The sequence below is a fragment of the Callorhinchus milii genome, unplaced genomic scaffold (assembly GCF_018977255.1).
Source record: "Callorhinchus milii isolate IMCB2004 unplaced genomic scaffold, IMCB_Cmil_1.0 Scaffold8, whole genome shotgun sequence".
NCBI lineage: Eukaryota > Metazoa > Chordata > Chondrichthyes > Chimaeriformes > Callorhinchidae > Callorhinchus > Callorhinchus milii.
In genome coordinates, this window is record NW_024704749.1 from 19693193 (window position 1) to 19709425 (window position 16233).

The 16233-nt window shown below is 50.0% G+C and overlaps 1 protein-coding gene across 1 annotated transcript in view; it reads left to right on the plus strand.

Annotated features, from left to right (window-relative positions):
- sec16a (SEC16 homolog A, endoplasmic reticulum export factor) overlaps positions 1-16233 on the plus strand; it is a 37595-nt gene that overhangs the window by 10055 nt on the left and 11307 nt on the right. The window contains 19 exon segments of the mRNA XM_042337419.1: positions 1-2060; positions 2553-2673; positions 2676-2712; positions 3054-3151; positions 4207-4333; positions 4865-5054; positions 5687-5891; positions 6578-6720; positions 7692-7753; positions 7969-8107; positions 9281-9535; positions 10372-10469; positions 11217-11298; positions 11649-11766; positions 12415-12526; positions 13003-13108; positions 13263-13403; positions 14872-14985; positions 15282-15486. Of these exon segments, the coding sequence (XP_042193353.1) occupies positions 1-2060; positions 2553-2673; positions 2676-2712; positions 3054-3151; positions 4207-4333; positions 4865-5054; positions 5687-5891; positions 6578-6720; positions 7692-7753; positions 7969-8107; positions 9281-9535; positions 10372-10469; positions 11217-11298; positions 11649-11766; positions 12415-12526; positions 13003-13108; positions 13263-13403; positions 14872-14985; positions 15282-15486 (4413 nt within the window).

Genomic DNA, 16233 nt, shown 5'->3' on the forward strand with positions numbered 1-16233 from the left:
CAGCACAGCCGGCAGGCGAGAGTCGGGAAGGCGTGCCGAACCTGGAGAAACCAAACTTGGCTCCTCATCCTCGCCCACTCCGATCGGACAGCATCAATTCCAACCACAGCAGCGGCTCCAGTTCCCGTCGGGCTCTGGCTCCAGCTCCGCCCCCACCCAGCACTTTCATCCAGCAGGAAAGCGGAAAGGGCGCCCCAGATTCCTCCGCCCACTTCTTTGAGCAGATCGACTCGTCCCCTCAGGGAGGCGAAGGCCTATATCACACCCAGACACCTCAGCCTCCCACTCCCAGTCCACCGAAGCCCACCGGGACCTTCCAAGCCAGCGCCAACAGCTCATTCGAACCTGTCCGATCACACGGGCAGCTGGCCTTCAAGCCCCCCGAAGTGGACCAGGCGAAGATGGTAATGGAGCTGAACCGGGAGCGTCGGCCTGGACCTCCGCAGCCTGCCGGTCACATGGATGCATCCCCCGGGAACCTGGAGCAACCACCGGACAACCTGGAGAACTTGTTCCTGCCGCAGCCTTGCCCCGAGCTCGGGGGAGCTGAGCAGCTCGCCCAGACACAGCCTCCGCCACGGACCGGTTCAGAGACCCCGGAGAAGAGACCCTCGTCCAGGGTCAACAACGTCCGGGTGAAATGCGATAGCCCCGCTGCCACACTGTGGGCACAGAGTGAGCTGCCCAGCTTCTGTGGAGGTGTTGTCCTGGCTCCTGCGGCTCCGGCAGTCCACGTGGCCGTGCGAGAGCCCGGGGCCGAGGCCAGCCTACAGCACGAAGGCAGCCTTGAGGGTTTGGGTCAAAGATTTCTGGCGCCGGCCCTGGGGATACCCGGGCCGGGCCCCCACCCAGGTTCGGAGAACTTGGAAAACCCACCCCTGGTGGTCGAAGATCCAGCCCTAAAGTCCCAGGCAAGTTCCAGCTACGCAACCTTGCTGGTTCCTTCGGCCACGGAGGCCCTGCCCAGCCAGCCCGTTCTGCTTGCTCAGCCTCTTCAAAGCTACACTTCTACCCTGGCAAACCCATCGGCTCCCTCACCAAGCCAGCCTTTAAGAAACCAAATCGAAGGGGAGAAAGTCGTGGGGTTCATCCCGAGTTCACTCGGCATTGGTGCAGTCCCTCCTGTTCCCCAAGGGCCACTGAGTAACCCCAGTCTGCACCCACCCCATCCCCACGTTAATCCCACTCACAATTCAGTCAGAACCAGCGGCGTGTTGCCCCCAGATCCGAGCCCACTGAATTTAACCGCCGACAGCCGAGCCAGCATCAGACTGCCAGCTGAAGGATTGCCGGAGATCCCGGCCGCTAGTCCACCGTTGAGCCAGGCTCCAGGTCCGGGTAGAAGTGTGGCCGTCGCTGCTTCAAATTATCAATTCGCTCCCGGTAAAAATGCAACGAATCAGCCGTATAACCGGCCCGAGGCATCCGTCAATTGTGAGCTGCTTGATTTCACTGTGCCTCGGACACTGCCTAATGAGCCCTCTGCCAGCACTAATGCCACTGATGTCCTATCGCTTCCCAGCACGGCAGTGATTGCTCCACAGCCCGCTGTTCTCCAGAGCTACCCGCAGGGCGTACAAGCTAATGACAAACCAGGTTTCTATCTACAGGTTACAAAGGACGTGCAGCAGTCGCCCACTGCAGTGACAGGGCAACACACTGCTCCCCTGCCCTCTGCCCAGGCCACAACCACTGACGCAGGCCAGCCAGTGCTAGCTGGCAGCCTGCTCCCCTCTGCGGGATATGGGCCCCCAGGGTCGGGGCTTCCCCAAACCGTGCTGCAGGCTCCTACTCTGGCTCAGACGCCCCCTGCCAATGTGGCCCGCCCACCATCGCAGCCAGACATGCAGCAGCCACCGCCGGCACGGACTCCCCAACAGGTGTACTGCGCCCCTCAGCAACACGCTTACAATTACGGCTACAACTACCCCGATTACAGTGCGGACACTCGGCAGCCCTACCCAGGGTCCTATCCCGTTTACCCTCCCCAGGAGCCCAGAGGCAGCCAGCAAATGCCCTACCCTGCAGTGGACAACAGAAGCGGACAGCCGTACTACCAGGTAATAACTCATTGTGTTTTTTTTGAACGCCTCATAAGTTTTCAAAACGCGCTTCTCAGTAATCGCTGTCAAGTATAACGGTTATTTGGAGGCAAATGTGGCAGCTCCTTTGCGCACAGCAAAGTTCCGCAAGCAGCCACGAGTTGAATGTCCTATTTATCTGGAGGTCAGGTCACTGGGAGAAACTCCCTTCCCTCTTTCAAAAATGTTGTAGGTTGTTTCAAGTCTTCCTTCAATTTTAACGTTCTGACCAAAGAACAGCATCTCCAACGATGCAGAACTCCCCAGCACTGCGCTGGAGCCTCAGTCAACCTGATCTGTGAATTCAGAGCCCCGACTTACAACCTTTCTAACCCAGAAGCGAGAGTGCTACCGACTGGCAGGAACTTTTAGTTCTTATCTTTTAGCCAGAGCATGAAGTTAATGATACTTTGATGTTTGTTGCTGTTAGCTGTGACTCTGGGTAGCGATTAATACTGCTCTTTTCTCTAGGATGACCAATACCGAATGTATGATCCGCGCTATCCCAGATATGATCAAGGCAATGCTGGGTACAAAGAGGCTGAGAGGAGTCAGTATACGGACCAGGAGCGAGAGCGGCCCAGTCGCCCCAGCTCCGAGCGAGCCAGTGCTCAGACAGACCCAGCTCGAGGTTAGTCAAGTCACCAGCCTTAGAGCTCAATGTATGCTTCTCAAAAGCACTTTGTTTGAAAGATTTTCTCTAATCTGTGTCTGTGTGTGTTTTTCACTCCCCTCTCTCTCTCCCCTCTTTCTCTCTCTTACCCCTCTGTCTCGCTCTCCCTCTTTCTCTCCCCATTTTCTCTGTCTCCTGCTTTATTTTCCTCTTGTCTCCCCTCCTTAGCCGGCATATTGTGCTGGAATCTGTGTGGATGCAGTGTCAGCAGTGACTGCTGCAGTGAATCCACTCTGTCACTAAATTACCAATGCTCCTGGTTTCTTGGTTCACATTTCTGGCTGATATTTTTTCCGTAGGCAAGGCTACCCTGAGGATTACTACAGTTGGAGGAATAGCCGAGCAGGGTACGGTGCTTACTATGCAGATTATTACAGAAGGCCGCATGACTATACAGGTAGGAAATGGTCACTTGCAACTTGACCAAACAACTTGTAATAAATTTGATATGTCAATGTTTCAAAGAGCTTCACAGAGAATTGTTTCGAAGTGTGGTGACTATTTTGTAATATACAGTGGAAGCCACTTAAGCCGGATTCATCAGGGCAAGCCATTTTGTCTAGTTTAAGGGGCGTCCGTCCGAGGTTACCCAAAGTTCTTCCTGCCCAGCAGAGGAGTGGGGGCAGCACCTCCTCCCTCCCATTGCTGTTCCCATTTGACGGGATGAGGACCAATTAATTGTGGCTCTGAGGTGATTGACAGACTGGAGCTGTATTTGAATTGAATACATCCACTGACAAATGGCTCCAGGCTTGTCAGTCAATCACGATTTGACTCATCCCATTCCCTCCCTTGTTTATTTCCTGTTCCTCCGCGCCCCCTCAATGATTGACAGCCCAGAGCCGCTTGTGAATGGCTGGAGTCCGCTGTCAATCATTCTCACAATTTGACTCCTCCCATCTCCATCCCAGAGACGCTCATGGCTGAATAGAGCTGTTCGAGACACAGAGTGAGTAGCCGCAGTATTTTGTCCGGATTAACTGGATTTTTATCCACATTATCTGGCATATTTCAAATAGCTGAGAATACAAATGACTCGGGGCCGGGCATTTTGTTCGATTTACCCGACATCTGGGGTTAACCAGCTTCAACTGTAGTGTAATATTAATTCTTGTGTTTGATATTCCGCCTTATCATCGAGACATTTTAGAGTGTCACGGAATTTTACTATAAAGTAGTGACAGTTTTGTGGACAAACGCAGCAGTCAATTTGTGTACAACAATGTCCTACAAAAAGTTTGAACTACTTTATCTGGAGAATTGTTGGCCAGGACACCGGGAGAAACAGCTTCTCTTCTCCATGTGCCTTGGACCTTTGGATCTCTGTCTGATGAAGGAGAACTCTCTCTCTCCGCCCCCCCGACCCGCACACTGGGCCTGTTTACTGAGCTGCAGAGCTGCATTGGGCAAGTTATTTATAATGATGCCATGTGTTGTGTATTTTGATGTTAGATCTGAGCCATTGGGAAAGGTTTGACTCCGCTGCCCCCGCTGCCTACGATCCCCGATACCAGGACTACTGGTACTACAACAATTATCAAAGGCGGGAGCCTTACTACCACGATCCCTATGGAGGCAGGTGAGTGACTGGAGCCTCTCAGTATCACATGATTTAACTTTACAGCTTCCACATTGTTAGCTCAGGAATCCAGCCAATGTTACACTGCGGCTGAGCAGATCTCAGTGAGGAGGGAGCAAGAGAGCAAGCTAAGCTCAATGGATGTCTGAGGCAAGACAAGGCAGAGAGGCGAAACTCTTTGTGATGGGGGGGTAGGGGAGGCAACAGCTGATAGCTGTCAGTGTGGCCTAGTGCACAGACCCTGGAGATCCCAGGTTCAGGCCTCAGTCTGGATTAGCTGATCTTGGTGCATCAGGGTAAGGGTATCAGAAGCTGCTTATTGGTTCAGAGTTACAGAGAGGAAAGCCGACCGTGGATTTCTGATCATCGAGCCGTAACTTCCTGAAAGAGCAGGATTGAGATTAGAGGCAGGGGGTAGGTTAAGGGCTGTGCTGGGGGAGACTTCAGAAGGTGGGGGAGGGCGTCAGGCTGTAATAGAAAGGGCAGAAGCTGTAATAGTTTGAAGCGTTGACCAGGCTGTTTGTGTGACAGGCGGAATGGGTATGAGAGCCAGTGGCAATACGACCCTCGATACGATGCCAGCTTCGATGACGATTATGACCGGCCACAGGAGATATACCAGGACGAGTTTGACCGGCGCAGTGTGCACAGCGAGCACTCCTTGCCCAGCTCCCGCAGCACCCGCAGCCGCCGCAGCAGTTTCAGCGCACATTCCCAGCAGGTGAGCCGTCGTCTGGCTTTACAACCCCATCTTCAGCAAGCGAGAGGACCTGGGTTCGATTTCCAGGCAGGGCTAAACGTTGGGCAAGTTTCCTTACTCCACACACCTCTGTTTACCCAGCAGTAAGAAGGAACCCGGTCGTTAGTCAATCCACGACTGTTTGTGGGGCATTGCCTGTGCGCAATTGGCTGCCACATTTTGCCCACAAAATATGAAGTCAATTCACTTTATATTCTGTGAAGCGCTTTGAGCCGTCTCGAATATGTGATAAGACGCTATATCAAATATTACCTCCCCCACCCCCGGCTCTGCCACTGTCGAGCGCTCTACCCTGCATGATGGATGCTATATAAATGCATGTCGTTGCTGCTGTTGTCACATCGCCTTCGTTATACAATGCTTGTTTCTCCTAAAATAATGTGTTCATTTTCCGCCAATTCTGCGAGTATCTGCCTCTGGACAGAATATGTAAACTGATCTCACGTGGAGCCATCTTGCTCTCCTGACTCCCATCTGTGGCAAGGCGGGGGTGGCTCGGGGACATTAATTAGCACTAAAGGCATCGCCAACTTGCTCTGAGTGGCTTTATTTGGACTGTTCGGTAAGATGGCGAAACTCTTGTTTGTTTGCAGAGCCAGGTTTACAAGAGTCAGCAGGATTTGACCGCGACACGTGAGGCCCCAGGACAGCCTGCTCCTGTCGATTACACCTATGCCCAATATCAGGACCACACTACCCTGATGCAGGGTTATCAGGACAGCACTGCCGTGATGCAGGGTTACCCAGACTATCAGTACGGTTACCCAGCAGAAACAGGCTGGCAGCCTGTGGAGAAAGGTATGCCCGGGGAGGGTGGTTCCTTCATTTGTCAGCCTGGCCCAGTTGGTAGCACTCTCGCCCCTTGAGTCAGCTCGTGAGTACAAGCCCCAAGCCAAGATTTAGAGCTAACATAGTCATCTAAGTTGACACTCCAATACAGCGCTGGGGGTGTGTTGCATTGTTGGAGATCCTTTGGATGAGATGTTAAATCGATGTTTCCCTATTCAGGAGCGCGTTAAAGAATAAAATTGGTCACTCACTTCATGGCTGTTTGTGGGGCATTGCTGGTGCAAATGAGCTACTGTGTTTGCCTACAAATACAGTCATGTGGTCTGCCCCTCCAATAACACGTGTTGAGCCAGGCTGGCTAGTCCGTCATTAGCAGTCATCAAGTACCTGGTTCAGCCACAGAGGATTGATTCGATTCCGATATTCCATTGCCAAGCACATCATTTTGAAGCCAGTTAAGTTCCAAGGAGACACTACTTACTTCCTCATGTCTCTCTTCCCCCCCACTCCCCAAACCGGAGATCTTACAGTTTATTTACAAGAGAACCAGAATTTAGATTACACTTTTTCTTAAAAGTGGCTTGTCTGGGTGAGCTTAGCAGGAATAAGTATGTTTGTCTTTGGTTCTGTTGTCGTAGTCTAACTTTTTTGGGGTCATTTGTGCTTTTTTAAGATTATATTAATGTATTCTTTAGCTCCACCGAGACCAGTGACCCCTGAGAAATTCATGATTCCTCACGTGTGTGCTCGCTTCAGTCCCGGAGGGCAGCTTCTTAAAGTACTGCCTAACCTCCCTTCAGAAGGCCAGCCTGCCTTGGTGGAGCTACACAGCTTGGAGGTATGTTTGGGGAGGAATTTAATATTTAACTAACCAGCATTTAATAACCAGCTGATGCAAGAAATCTTGAACCCTTAGTTATCGCCTCAGGCGGTTGTTAGTCGGTTTGCGGATCGCTTTTCGGGCGTAATAATTCCTCCAAAAAATAATAATAATGTGGTCACTCAATCCACGACTGTTTGTGGAACCCTACCGTGCGCGATTGGCTGCCGCATTTCACCCACGAAATACAGTCACTACACTTTACAGTGTACTCTGTGAAGCACTTTGAGACATCACAATGATGTGATAAAGCACTGTATTAAATGCAAGGATTATTATTATTGTCTAATTGCACTAATACTACTGCATTAGTGTGGCACTTTTTTCCTCTGCCATTCACCCTCCCCGGCTCGCTATCTGGCCCTGTCGCTATGAAACACTCAGACATTAAATGGAGGCCCTACATAAATGCAAGTTGTTGTGCATTGTTCCTGATCCTGTATCGGTATGTCCTGAGACCTTGTGCACGTTGGTTACATGGTAACTGCAGTGCAGTGCGTTACAGCTGTAGTTGTTTCATGGGCTGAAGGATTGCGTCTGAGTTTTCACACAGGCAAATCCCAGGCTGACTTGCAGTGAGAGGCTGAAGCATTGGGGAAGAGAAAGAGAGCGTGTATCCAGTGACGACTGGGTGGAGGTTGGCAAATTGGCAACAGTCTTGCTCAGCATGCTGCCACCGTGAAGTGCTCCGGGACGCTACCCCGCATGAAGGGCGCTATATAAATACAAGGTGATGTTGGTGCAGCAAGACAGATAATCCCAATCTGGAACCCGAGTGGGAGGGAAGGTAGAATCGGCGCCTGCTAGTGAAATAGCCTGGGAAAGCTGCTTGCGGGCTTCCAGTGCCCCAGTGTAGGAAGCTTTGGGATTTGGCCTGATGGACGTTAAAGTTCATTGCTTTGAGAATTCACCAGTTTGTGTGTTTGCAGACGATGCTCCAGCACTTGCCAGAACAAGAGGAGCTGAGGAACTTCCCGGGGCCGTTGGTGAAGTGAGTTTCTCTTTCCACTCTGACTGCTGTTGGTGATATAAATCTACTTCCACACAGAGGGACTAGAGGTGGTGTGTCATTAGCCGCTGTTAATACATTAGCAGGGCATTCAGCAGCTGTTTGCCGCTGAGGCTGCCAATGCAAACAGTGCTGTGTGTGTTTTTTATAATCAGCACACTTTGAGCTCAAGGTCTCTTTGGTCAATGTTTTTTTAGGGAGGAGACGCATAAGGTTGATGTGATCAACTTTGCTCAGAACAAGGGCACGGAATGCCTGAGGAATGAAGAGCTGCTGGATAAGGAATCCGCCAACCTGCTGTGGGATCTGATGGTGCTGCTCTGCCGACAGAACGGGGTGTGTTATTGCTCTGTCCGACCTTCGCACCTCCCTGGCATTGCAATCGCAGAGTTATTTGCAGCTGTTATAATCCTAACAGTCATAATAATCTCTGCATTTTGTGTAGTGTCAAAGCATTTCATAGTGCATTGCAGGGATATCTAATCTCCTGCAGCATCCAATGAAAGATAAGACTATTTGTAGGTAAACATGATGGCCAAATTTTGGACTTAGCAAGGTCTCACAATCAGCCCTGAAATGAACGATGATAATAATAATTGGATAATTATTGGTCAAAACACTGGTGAAACTCCTCTTCTCTTAATAATGGCACAGTATCTTTAATATCCTTGGATTAACATTCCCTCCGAAGGATGGCAACTCCGACAGTTCAGTGCTGCCCACTGGTGTGTCGGTCCCAACTGCAGGCTCAAAGCCAGGCATGCTTCCTCCTGTACCAAACTGACCCTGGATCTGAGATTGATACATTACCCTTTGATCTGCTAATACACCATGTCCTACTTATGGCCCTGAATTGTATAACTCACAGTGTGCATGTGCAATCTGACACAAACCCAAAGTTGAGCATGGCCTTATTCACAAAACTGATCCAGGAGAACAGACTTCAACATCCCACTGAGCCAGTATTTGATTGATGTCGAAACAGATATTTGCTGCACAGAACAAGACCTGTTTTGGCTGTGAGCTACTGTTTGTTTTTCTAAAGATGAATTTCAAGTTCTAGCTCTCTCCTTGTTCACTTGTGAGCCTTGACACTGAGTGTTGGCACAAGGAAAAGGCAGCTGCAATCCTGTCCTCACCCAAAGTCCACACTCGTGTTTGTGTGTTAGTCCCTAACTGCTGCCTTAGCTGAAATGCCGAGCTCGCTCAGCAGTGATCTGGACCTGTGTGGCTCAGTATTGAAATGCACCGACCCACTAGACCAAGGTGGTCCAAGCTTTTGGCTGCTGAGAGCCAGATGCCCTATTTGAGAAACGTCCGTGGGTTGCATAAGCAATATTTTTGTGTTTCCCTTCCAGAAGCATAATATTTAGAGGTGATGGAGGGAGTGGGTGGGCCTGATGAAATGGAGGGAGGGGGTTGTGGGCGGATGGACCGCCCTGCAGACTATCAGGTTATGTTCTTTTTAATGTTCCTCTTTTGAAGTGTTGTGAACGGGATGTTTTGCAGACTGTTATTGGCACAGACATCGCCGAGCTACTGCTCAGGGAGCACCGGTCTGTCTGGCTCCCCGGCAAGTCACCCAACGAGGCCAATCTGATTGACTTCAACAATGAGCTGGTGCCGCGGGCAGAGGATGAGTCGTGCACCACTCAGCTGTCCCTCCTCACCGACAGCTTTATGGAGGGCACTAGCTCCAGCACCGAGAACCCCAGCAAGGAGACCGAGCGCTTCCGGGAGCTGCTGCTGTTCGGACGGAAGAAGGTGAGAGTTGTGGGAGGGAGAGAAAGCGCCTGTGGAGCCGGGCTCCCCTGTGCATTGGGTAATCTGGAGCTCGCTGATCAATCCCTGGAGCTCTCTGCTCCCAGCCTTGGAGCTCTCTACTCTATCTCTATCGCCCACAAAATATACAGTCAGTTCACTTTATAGTATATTCCTGTGAAGCACTTTGAGACGTCTCAAAGACGTGATAAGGCACTATATCAAATGCAAGAGTTAATATCCTTAGAGCTCTCTGCTCCATCCCTGGAGCTCTTTACTCCATCCCATTGCTCTTCCTCCATCATGTCTGAACAAGTGCTAACTACTCTATAGTTCTCTCATCCCATTCCTTTGCTCTTTCTACATATCTGTGTGAGTGCCAGCTTCCCACTGGAGCTCTATTTTAATCCCATCCCCTGCTCCTTTTCCATCATGTCTGTACGGGTGCTTGTTCCCCCACTGGAATTGTTCACTTTTCTGATGAACTAATTATCTAATTCCATTTTCACCTTGTTATAGCTTCAAACTCAATAGCTAGTTGTGGCAAAGCATTCTGCTGACTGCTGACAGAGGTTTCCTCTGTACCCTTCCACTGACAATTCTGCGTTAGGAATAGTCTTTAACTATTGATTCTTTGAAAGTTTTTCAGAATGTTGAAGTCTATTATTTCTCTCTTGCAATTGAAAAATGACCCAATTTTTCAAAGCCAGTCCTTGTAACTAACTCTAAGCCCTCAACCGTAAATAACCTGACACTGTTATGCAATGTTTTTGGAAGGGAAACCGTGTGCTGTCTTTTCCCTGACCATGGCTCAGTGCTGTTGATTGTGTGCTTCACAGGATGCCTTGGAGTCTGCCATGAAACACGGGCTGTGGGGCCACGCTCTGTTACTGGCCAGTAAAATGGACAACAGGACCCATGCCAAAGTCATGACCAGGTATGTGCTTCTTTCCAAATCTATCTCTGAGAGGCCGAAGGCGTGGTCGAAGAGGAGGCATGCCTTGAAGTGAGGCAATTGAGGGAGCAAGGTGAAGTGACTGTGGGATGGAGTTCCAAAGGGTGGGGGCAGAGAACCTGAAGGCCCGACCGCTGATTGTGGATGGGTGGGTCAGGCGGGAGGGCGTGGAGCAGGCCACAGCAGAGGGAGTGGACAAGTTTATAAGGAGTTAGCAGATCAGAGGTAGGAAGGAGCAAGGCCGTGGAAGGCTTTGAAGGTGAGGAAGAGGATTCTGAACTCTCCTCTGGGGAATGTGGAGCCAGGTGAGGGTGGGGGTCAGGGTCAATGAGCCTGGTGCGGGAGAGGATACGTGCTGCAGAGTTCTGGATGATCTGCAGCTTGTGGAGGGAAGAGTTGGGAAGGCTGACAAGGAGGGAGTTGGTGTAGTCAAACCTAGATGTAATAAATGCGTGGATGAGGGTTTTGGTGGCCTGAGGGGAGAGGCAGTGGTGGAGCTGGGCGATGTTGCGGAGGTGAAGAAAGGCAGACCGGGTCATGGTACGGATGTGGGGTATAGCACAAAAGAAGACCATCCAGTCCCTTGTGTCTGCTCCATCCTGCTGTGTTTTACTTCTTTTTAGGCATTTATCCTCTTCCCTTTCGAAAGCTAATCTGGATTCTGCCTCAACCATTAATGTGAGCCACTGAGCGGTACTGACTGAATTGCTCTCTCCCATACACTTCCAGGTTTGCCAACAGCCTGCCCATCAATGACCCGCTACAGACCGTCTACCAGCTGATGTCTGGCCGAATGCCCGCAGCAGCCACGGTCAGTATGTAGCTGTTTTCCTTATTCACGTGTGCGCCTTAATAGTAAGCCGAGCTGCCTTCACCTGACTGCCGGGATGGTGGAAGGCGAACTGGATTGACCTTGGTCTTTGCCACGCTTATTCTTATGATGTTTGGGCTGGTAGGCGGAGGGTGGGCGCTAGTTTTCTAGCTCTGTCTTGTACTGGTTGCTGGCACTAATGCAAGCAGAAAGTTGTTGCGTTGTTCAAGTTGAAACCCTTCTCCTTCAAGCAACTGATCTGCCTGAGATTCCACCAGGTGAAGCGTGATCGGGTTTCTTTCTGCTAATCGGTCGCTTGCTTGTGTTGTGACCAGTGGCTTGTGTTGCAGTGTTGTGGAGAAGAGAAGTGGGGACACTGGCGGCCACACCTTGCCATGGTTTTGTCGAATCTTTCCAACGGTCTGGAGCTGAACAGGAGGACCATGACAACTATGGGAGACACTCTAGGTGGGTCCCACTAGGCTCTGCTTTGGCTCAGCATGTTCATTCAGGTGTTGAGGTGTTTTCCTCCCTGTCTCGAGTTTCCAGTGCGTGGCTCCACTTGCAGGGAGAGCATCTCCTAACCTCTTCCAAAGTCACGGAGTCCAGCTTTCTTTTGGTCGCCTCCTGGCCTCTCCCTCTGATTTTCTCCCAATCCGTAGAAGCTCCCCAGTCTCTTAGACAGGGAGCACTGGATTACGTTGCACTGTACTATCTATATTACTGGGGAAAAAGAAAGCAGAAATAATAACTGTCCTCACATCTAATACAGCAGTTATGGTGTCGAAACATCTCAAAGCACTTCACAGGGAATTGCTGTCAAGTGTAATGATGTTATAGGAAAATGCTAAAGCCAATTTGGATACAGCAAAGTCCCACCAACAACCGTGCAGTGACTAATCAATCTAACTGTAGGGTTGTTGGCCAGAACACCAGGAGAAAGTCCCTTCTCTTTTCCAGTGGTGTCGCAGAATCTTAACCTACACCCGACCGGGCAATCAAAGTTTTACGTTTCCTCTGAAAGATGTCGTCTCAGACAGATACACTCCCCCAGTACCGCACTGGGATGTAGCCATTTGCGCACGCGAGGGGTTAACAGACTTGCTTTGTTTCCAGCCACCAAGGGACTGCTGGAGGCCGCTCACTTCTGTTACCTGATGGCACAGGTTGGGTTTGGGGTGTACACCCGAAAATCTACCAAACTGGTCCTGATTGGCTCAAATCACAGGTGAGCTCCTGTAACCTAGTGCCTGAACATCCAAGGGAGGGGAGGAGGGAATTAGCTGGGTCTCCGAGGGGCTGAACTGCATTTTACATTATTTTACATATGATAACATCTTGTCAGCTCCCCAACAGACTGAGATAACCCACCCCACTAGAACTGTTACTAACCTCACATGGCAGGTGCCTGTCTTTCTTCTCACTGCCTGGGGTCTAATTCTATTTTGTTTTTAATTTTTTTTAATTAGTTCCCTCAGTTGCGCAAAACGAGGATTCCTCCTGGTAACCCGGAAGTCCATCGCACCGACTCTTGGGATTGCTGTTCCCATGCCATCTGCTCCCTGGAACGGAGTTCCTGGCACTTGATGGGAGTAGGAAACTGGTTTAGAAGTACTGCGGGTTAGGCCTAGCTGTGAAGAGTATAGAGGAGACTGCAGGTGTGCATGGGGCTCTGTGATGATTGGCTTCCCTCTCTGTTTGCAGCTGGTCCTTCCTGAAGTTTGCGTCTTCTGAAGCGATCCAGCGGACGGAGACGTATGAGTACGCGCAGGCCCTGGGCAGCCAGCCTAGCTTTCTCCCCAACTTCCAGGTTTGCTCTCAGCAGCTCCCACTGCCTTTTCTGTCTTGCATTGTCTACATCGGTCCCTCGCGGTGAGCTGCAATGTCTGTGTGTATCCCTGTCTGTATCAACGTTGATGATCACTCTGTTTTTTCCTCCCCCTCCCCACACCCCTTTGCTATAGGTGTTTAAGTTCATCTATGCGTGCCGGCTGGCAGAGATGGGGCTCACGGCCCAGGCCTTTCACTACTGTGAGGTCATTGCTAAAACCATGCTGAAGAATGCTTTATACTACTCGCCCGTGCTTTATAGCCAGCTTGTACAGGTAGGTACCTCGCCCACTGCAACAACAACAAAAATTACATTGATTTAGGGCATTTCATGTTGTGCTGTAATACGTTATGTTAACAGCAGGTGGACTGTGTTGGTGTCTGGGATTTATATGGGAGTGAAGACTGAGTAGGAATTCTGTCCGCACCAATTTCCCTCCTCTCCTGAAAATGTTTTACTCGTTTTTGCTTCAACTGAGTTACATTTCCAAAACCCTCCACCTGTCTGTCTGTTCAGACGGATGCTAAAGATCCCTTGACATTAGTGGAAAAGAGAAGGGAGTTTCTCTCTCTCTCCCGGTGTCCTGGCCAACAAGCCCCCAGATAAAATTTGTCATTCTCTTCATAATTGTTTGCGAGACCTTGTTGAGATGCAAATAAATAGTTGCTGTGTTTGCCTATAAACTAGACAGTCACTAACTACACTTGACAGCAATTGCCTGTGAAGCACTTGAGAAGTTTTGTGTTGAGCGCCTTGGGACGTCCTCCTGATGTGAAAGGCACTATACAAATGTGATCTATTGTTGTTTGTTGTTGTTGTTATAAACACTGAAATATGAGGATTACATTTAAATTGGGAGCCTGATCTGATTTCTGCATCAAGGTCATGTTAGGTTTGGTGTTCAGGGAAGACTCTGGTTTGATGATATCGAGGGAATTGGGTTACTCAGTGCTGCACCGTGTGAAAGACATTGAGAAGGTGGTTGGTTCGCTGAATGATTTTCAGGGGTGAAGAGCTCATAGGGATCTGGTGAGGTCACCCAGCAATTGTGATGTCAAGCCAGGGTAACGGGATTGATTCACTGCACAGTTACAGTGGTTGTGTGTGGGGGGTGGGAGTGTGTGGGGGGGGTGGGGGCGCTAGTTGCTGCAGGTTGGTTCCTCTGAGGGGAGAATTCCGCAGACATGAGAGACAGAGATAGATCCAAAATCACACCTTGAAATTCCCAACGTCTCACTGCATTGCATCGGCACCAGATATCACCTCAAGTGCCACCCCAACCCACAAGTGATGGTCACTTCCTCCCAACACCATTTGCTTGCGAACCATGTGGCTGACTGCACTGACCGGACATGTCGAGTGCACCATTGCTAACGGTAGAGATCTCAAGCACTGCCCTGGTATTCTCTTAAGCATTCTCTAGCCAAGTTGAGTTACTGTTCTCGGCAGTGTAAGGAAGTGTGAGCCGTAAGAGTGGCTGTTCAACAGGTTTGGGTTACAGGACGCTCAGTGGTGTAAAGCCACAAAATTTACAGCTGTTATCGGAACCAGAGGTTCTCACATGTTATTGAATGTCCTACAACATGTCGCTTTTCATGAGTGCGAGTACTAAGGGCTCCGAGACGTGAGGAACGCTATATAAATGTAAGTTGTTGTTTTTCACAAGCGCACGTGTTGCTTTTCCTGAGGGGAAGCCCCTAGTTGCTGGGTTGAACATTGCCTCTTACTCCGTGTCTGACCAGGTTTCCTCGCAGTTGCGATTCTTTGACCCTCAGTTGAGGGAGAAATCCGAGCAGGAATTAAACATGGAACCGGAGTGGATGGTGCACCTGAAACTGCTGGATCAACAGATGAAGGTGAGTGTCTGTAGCTGTCTTCCCCATATAACTGCCCGCCTTTCCCCCACTTCCCAGTATAATCGATTCACTTTCTTCCCACCTTCTTCTCCGCCCACCGCTTTAACTGTCCCCACCTGCTCTTCTCTTCCCCCCTCACTCCCCCACCCCGTGAGCTATTCTCTGAAGTTCATTGAAATGCTGTCAGAATCACAAGAGGCCCTCATCTCTGCCCTGGTGTTTTCTCTACCTGAATCGGTTTTTCCTCTCTCCCCCATTTCTGTACTTGATGTTTGATCTCTCTTGCCCTGTGCCAGGAGGGGACGTTTCTCTACAGCTCAGAGAGAGCAGCGACTCCTCACCAGTATGGCTCGAGCACCCCCAGCTCCGAGTATGACCACGGCAGCCAGCTGGACGGGGCAATGGCAGGGCTCCCCGAGGGCGGATCTGGCACCGACAATCCTCTGATGACTTCCTTTGTGCCGAGTGCAGGAGGCCCCAGCGTGCAGCTTGTGCCACCAGGTAATTCAACCCGTGCTGAGGGCAGTGCTCACCATTGCCTTCCTCGCTGTAGGGCTCGGCCCTGGGGTTCACAGGGGAATTGTCAACCTCATCCCTTTACTTCTGAAGGGCTTACATGTTCGATGCTGAACAACAGGTTTACTCAACACATATACTGTCTCTTTCGCACATTTTTCTGGGTGACTGCTATGAATGTTATGGTCAACAAAGTGGTTTATTTATTTAGAGTGGCCTTTCTCTGTAGTCTACTGTGGTTAACTGTTGCAATGCCGAGATCTCTGACAGGGGTCTTCTCCTCTCCTTCCTCCCCGCCCACCCCCCCCCCACACACGCACACACAAACTCACTTCCTATCAGTTCATAAAAATGTGGGGCTTTTTTTCCCCAGCTATCTCAATTTGTATTTCCCAACTTATTCAAATTTCCCCCCCAAATGGTTACTAATTGTTTATGGGTTGTTGCTGCCCCGTTTGCCTCAGTAACGACATTCACTTCATTTTCAATGAATTTTGATCTCTCAGGTGCTTGAAAAGGTTTCTCTTCTGCGACGAGCATGTTTTAAATACCGAGTGGTGTAGCGACATTGCACAGGTTGCTTTGTGGACATATGGTAAATTGAGTACATTCGCCCATAAAATTATACAGTCAATTCACCTTGCAGTATATTCCGTGAAGTGCTTTGAATCATCTCAAACATGTGATAAGGCATTATATCAAATGCAAGGATTATTATTATTAATAATTAAT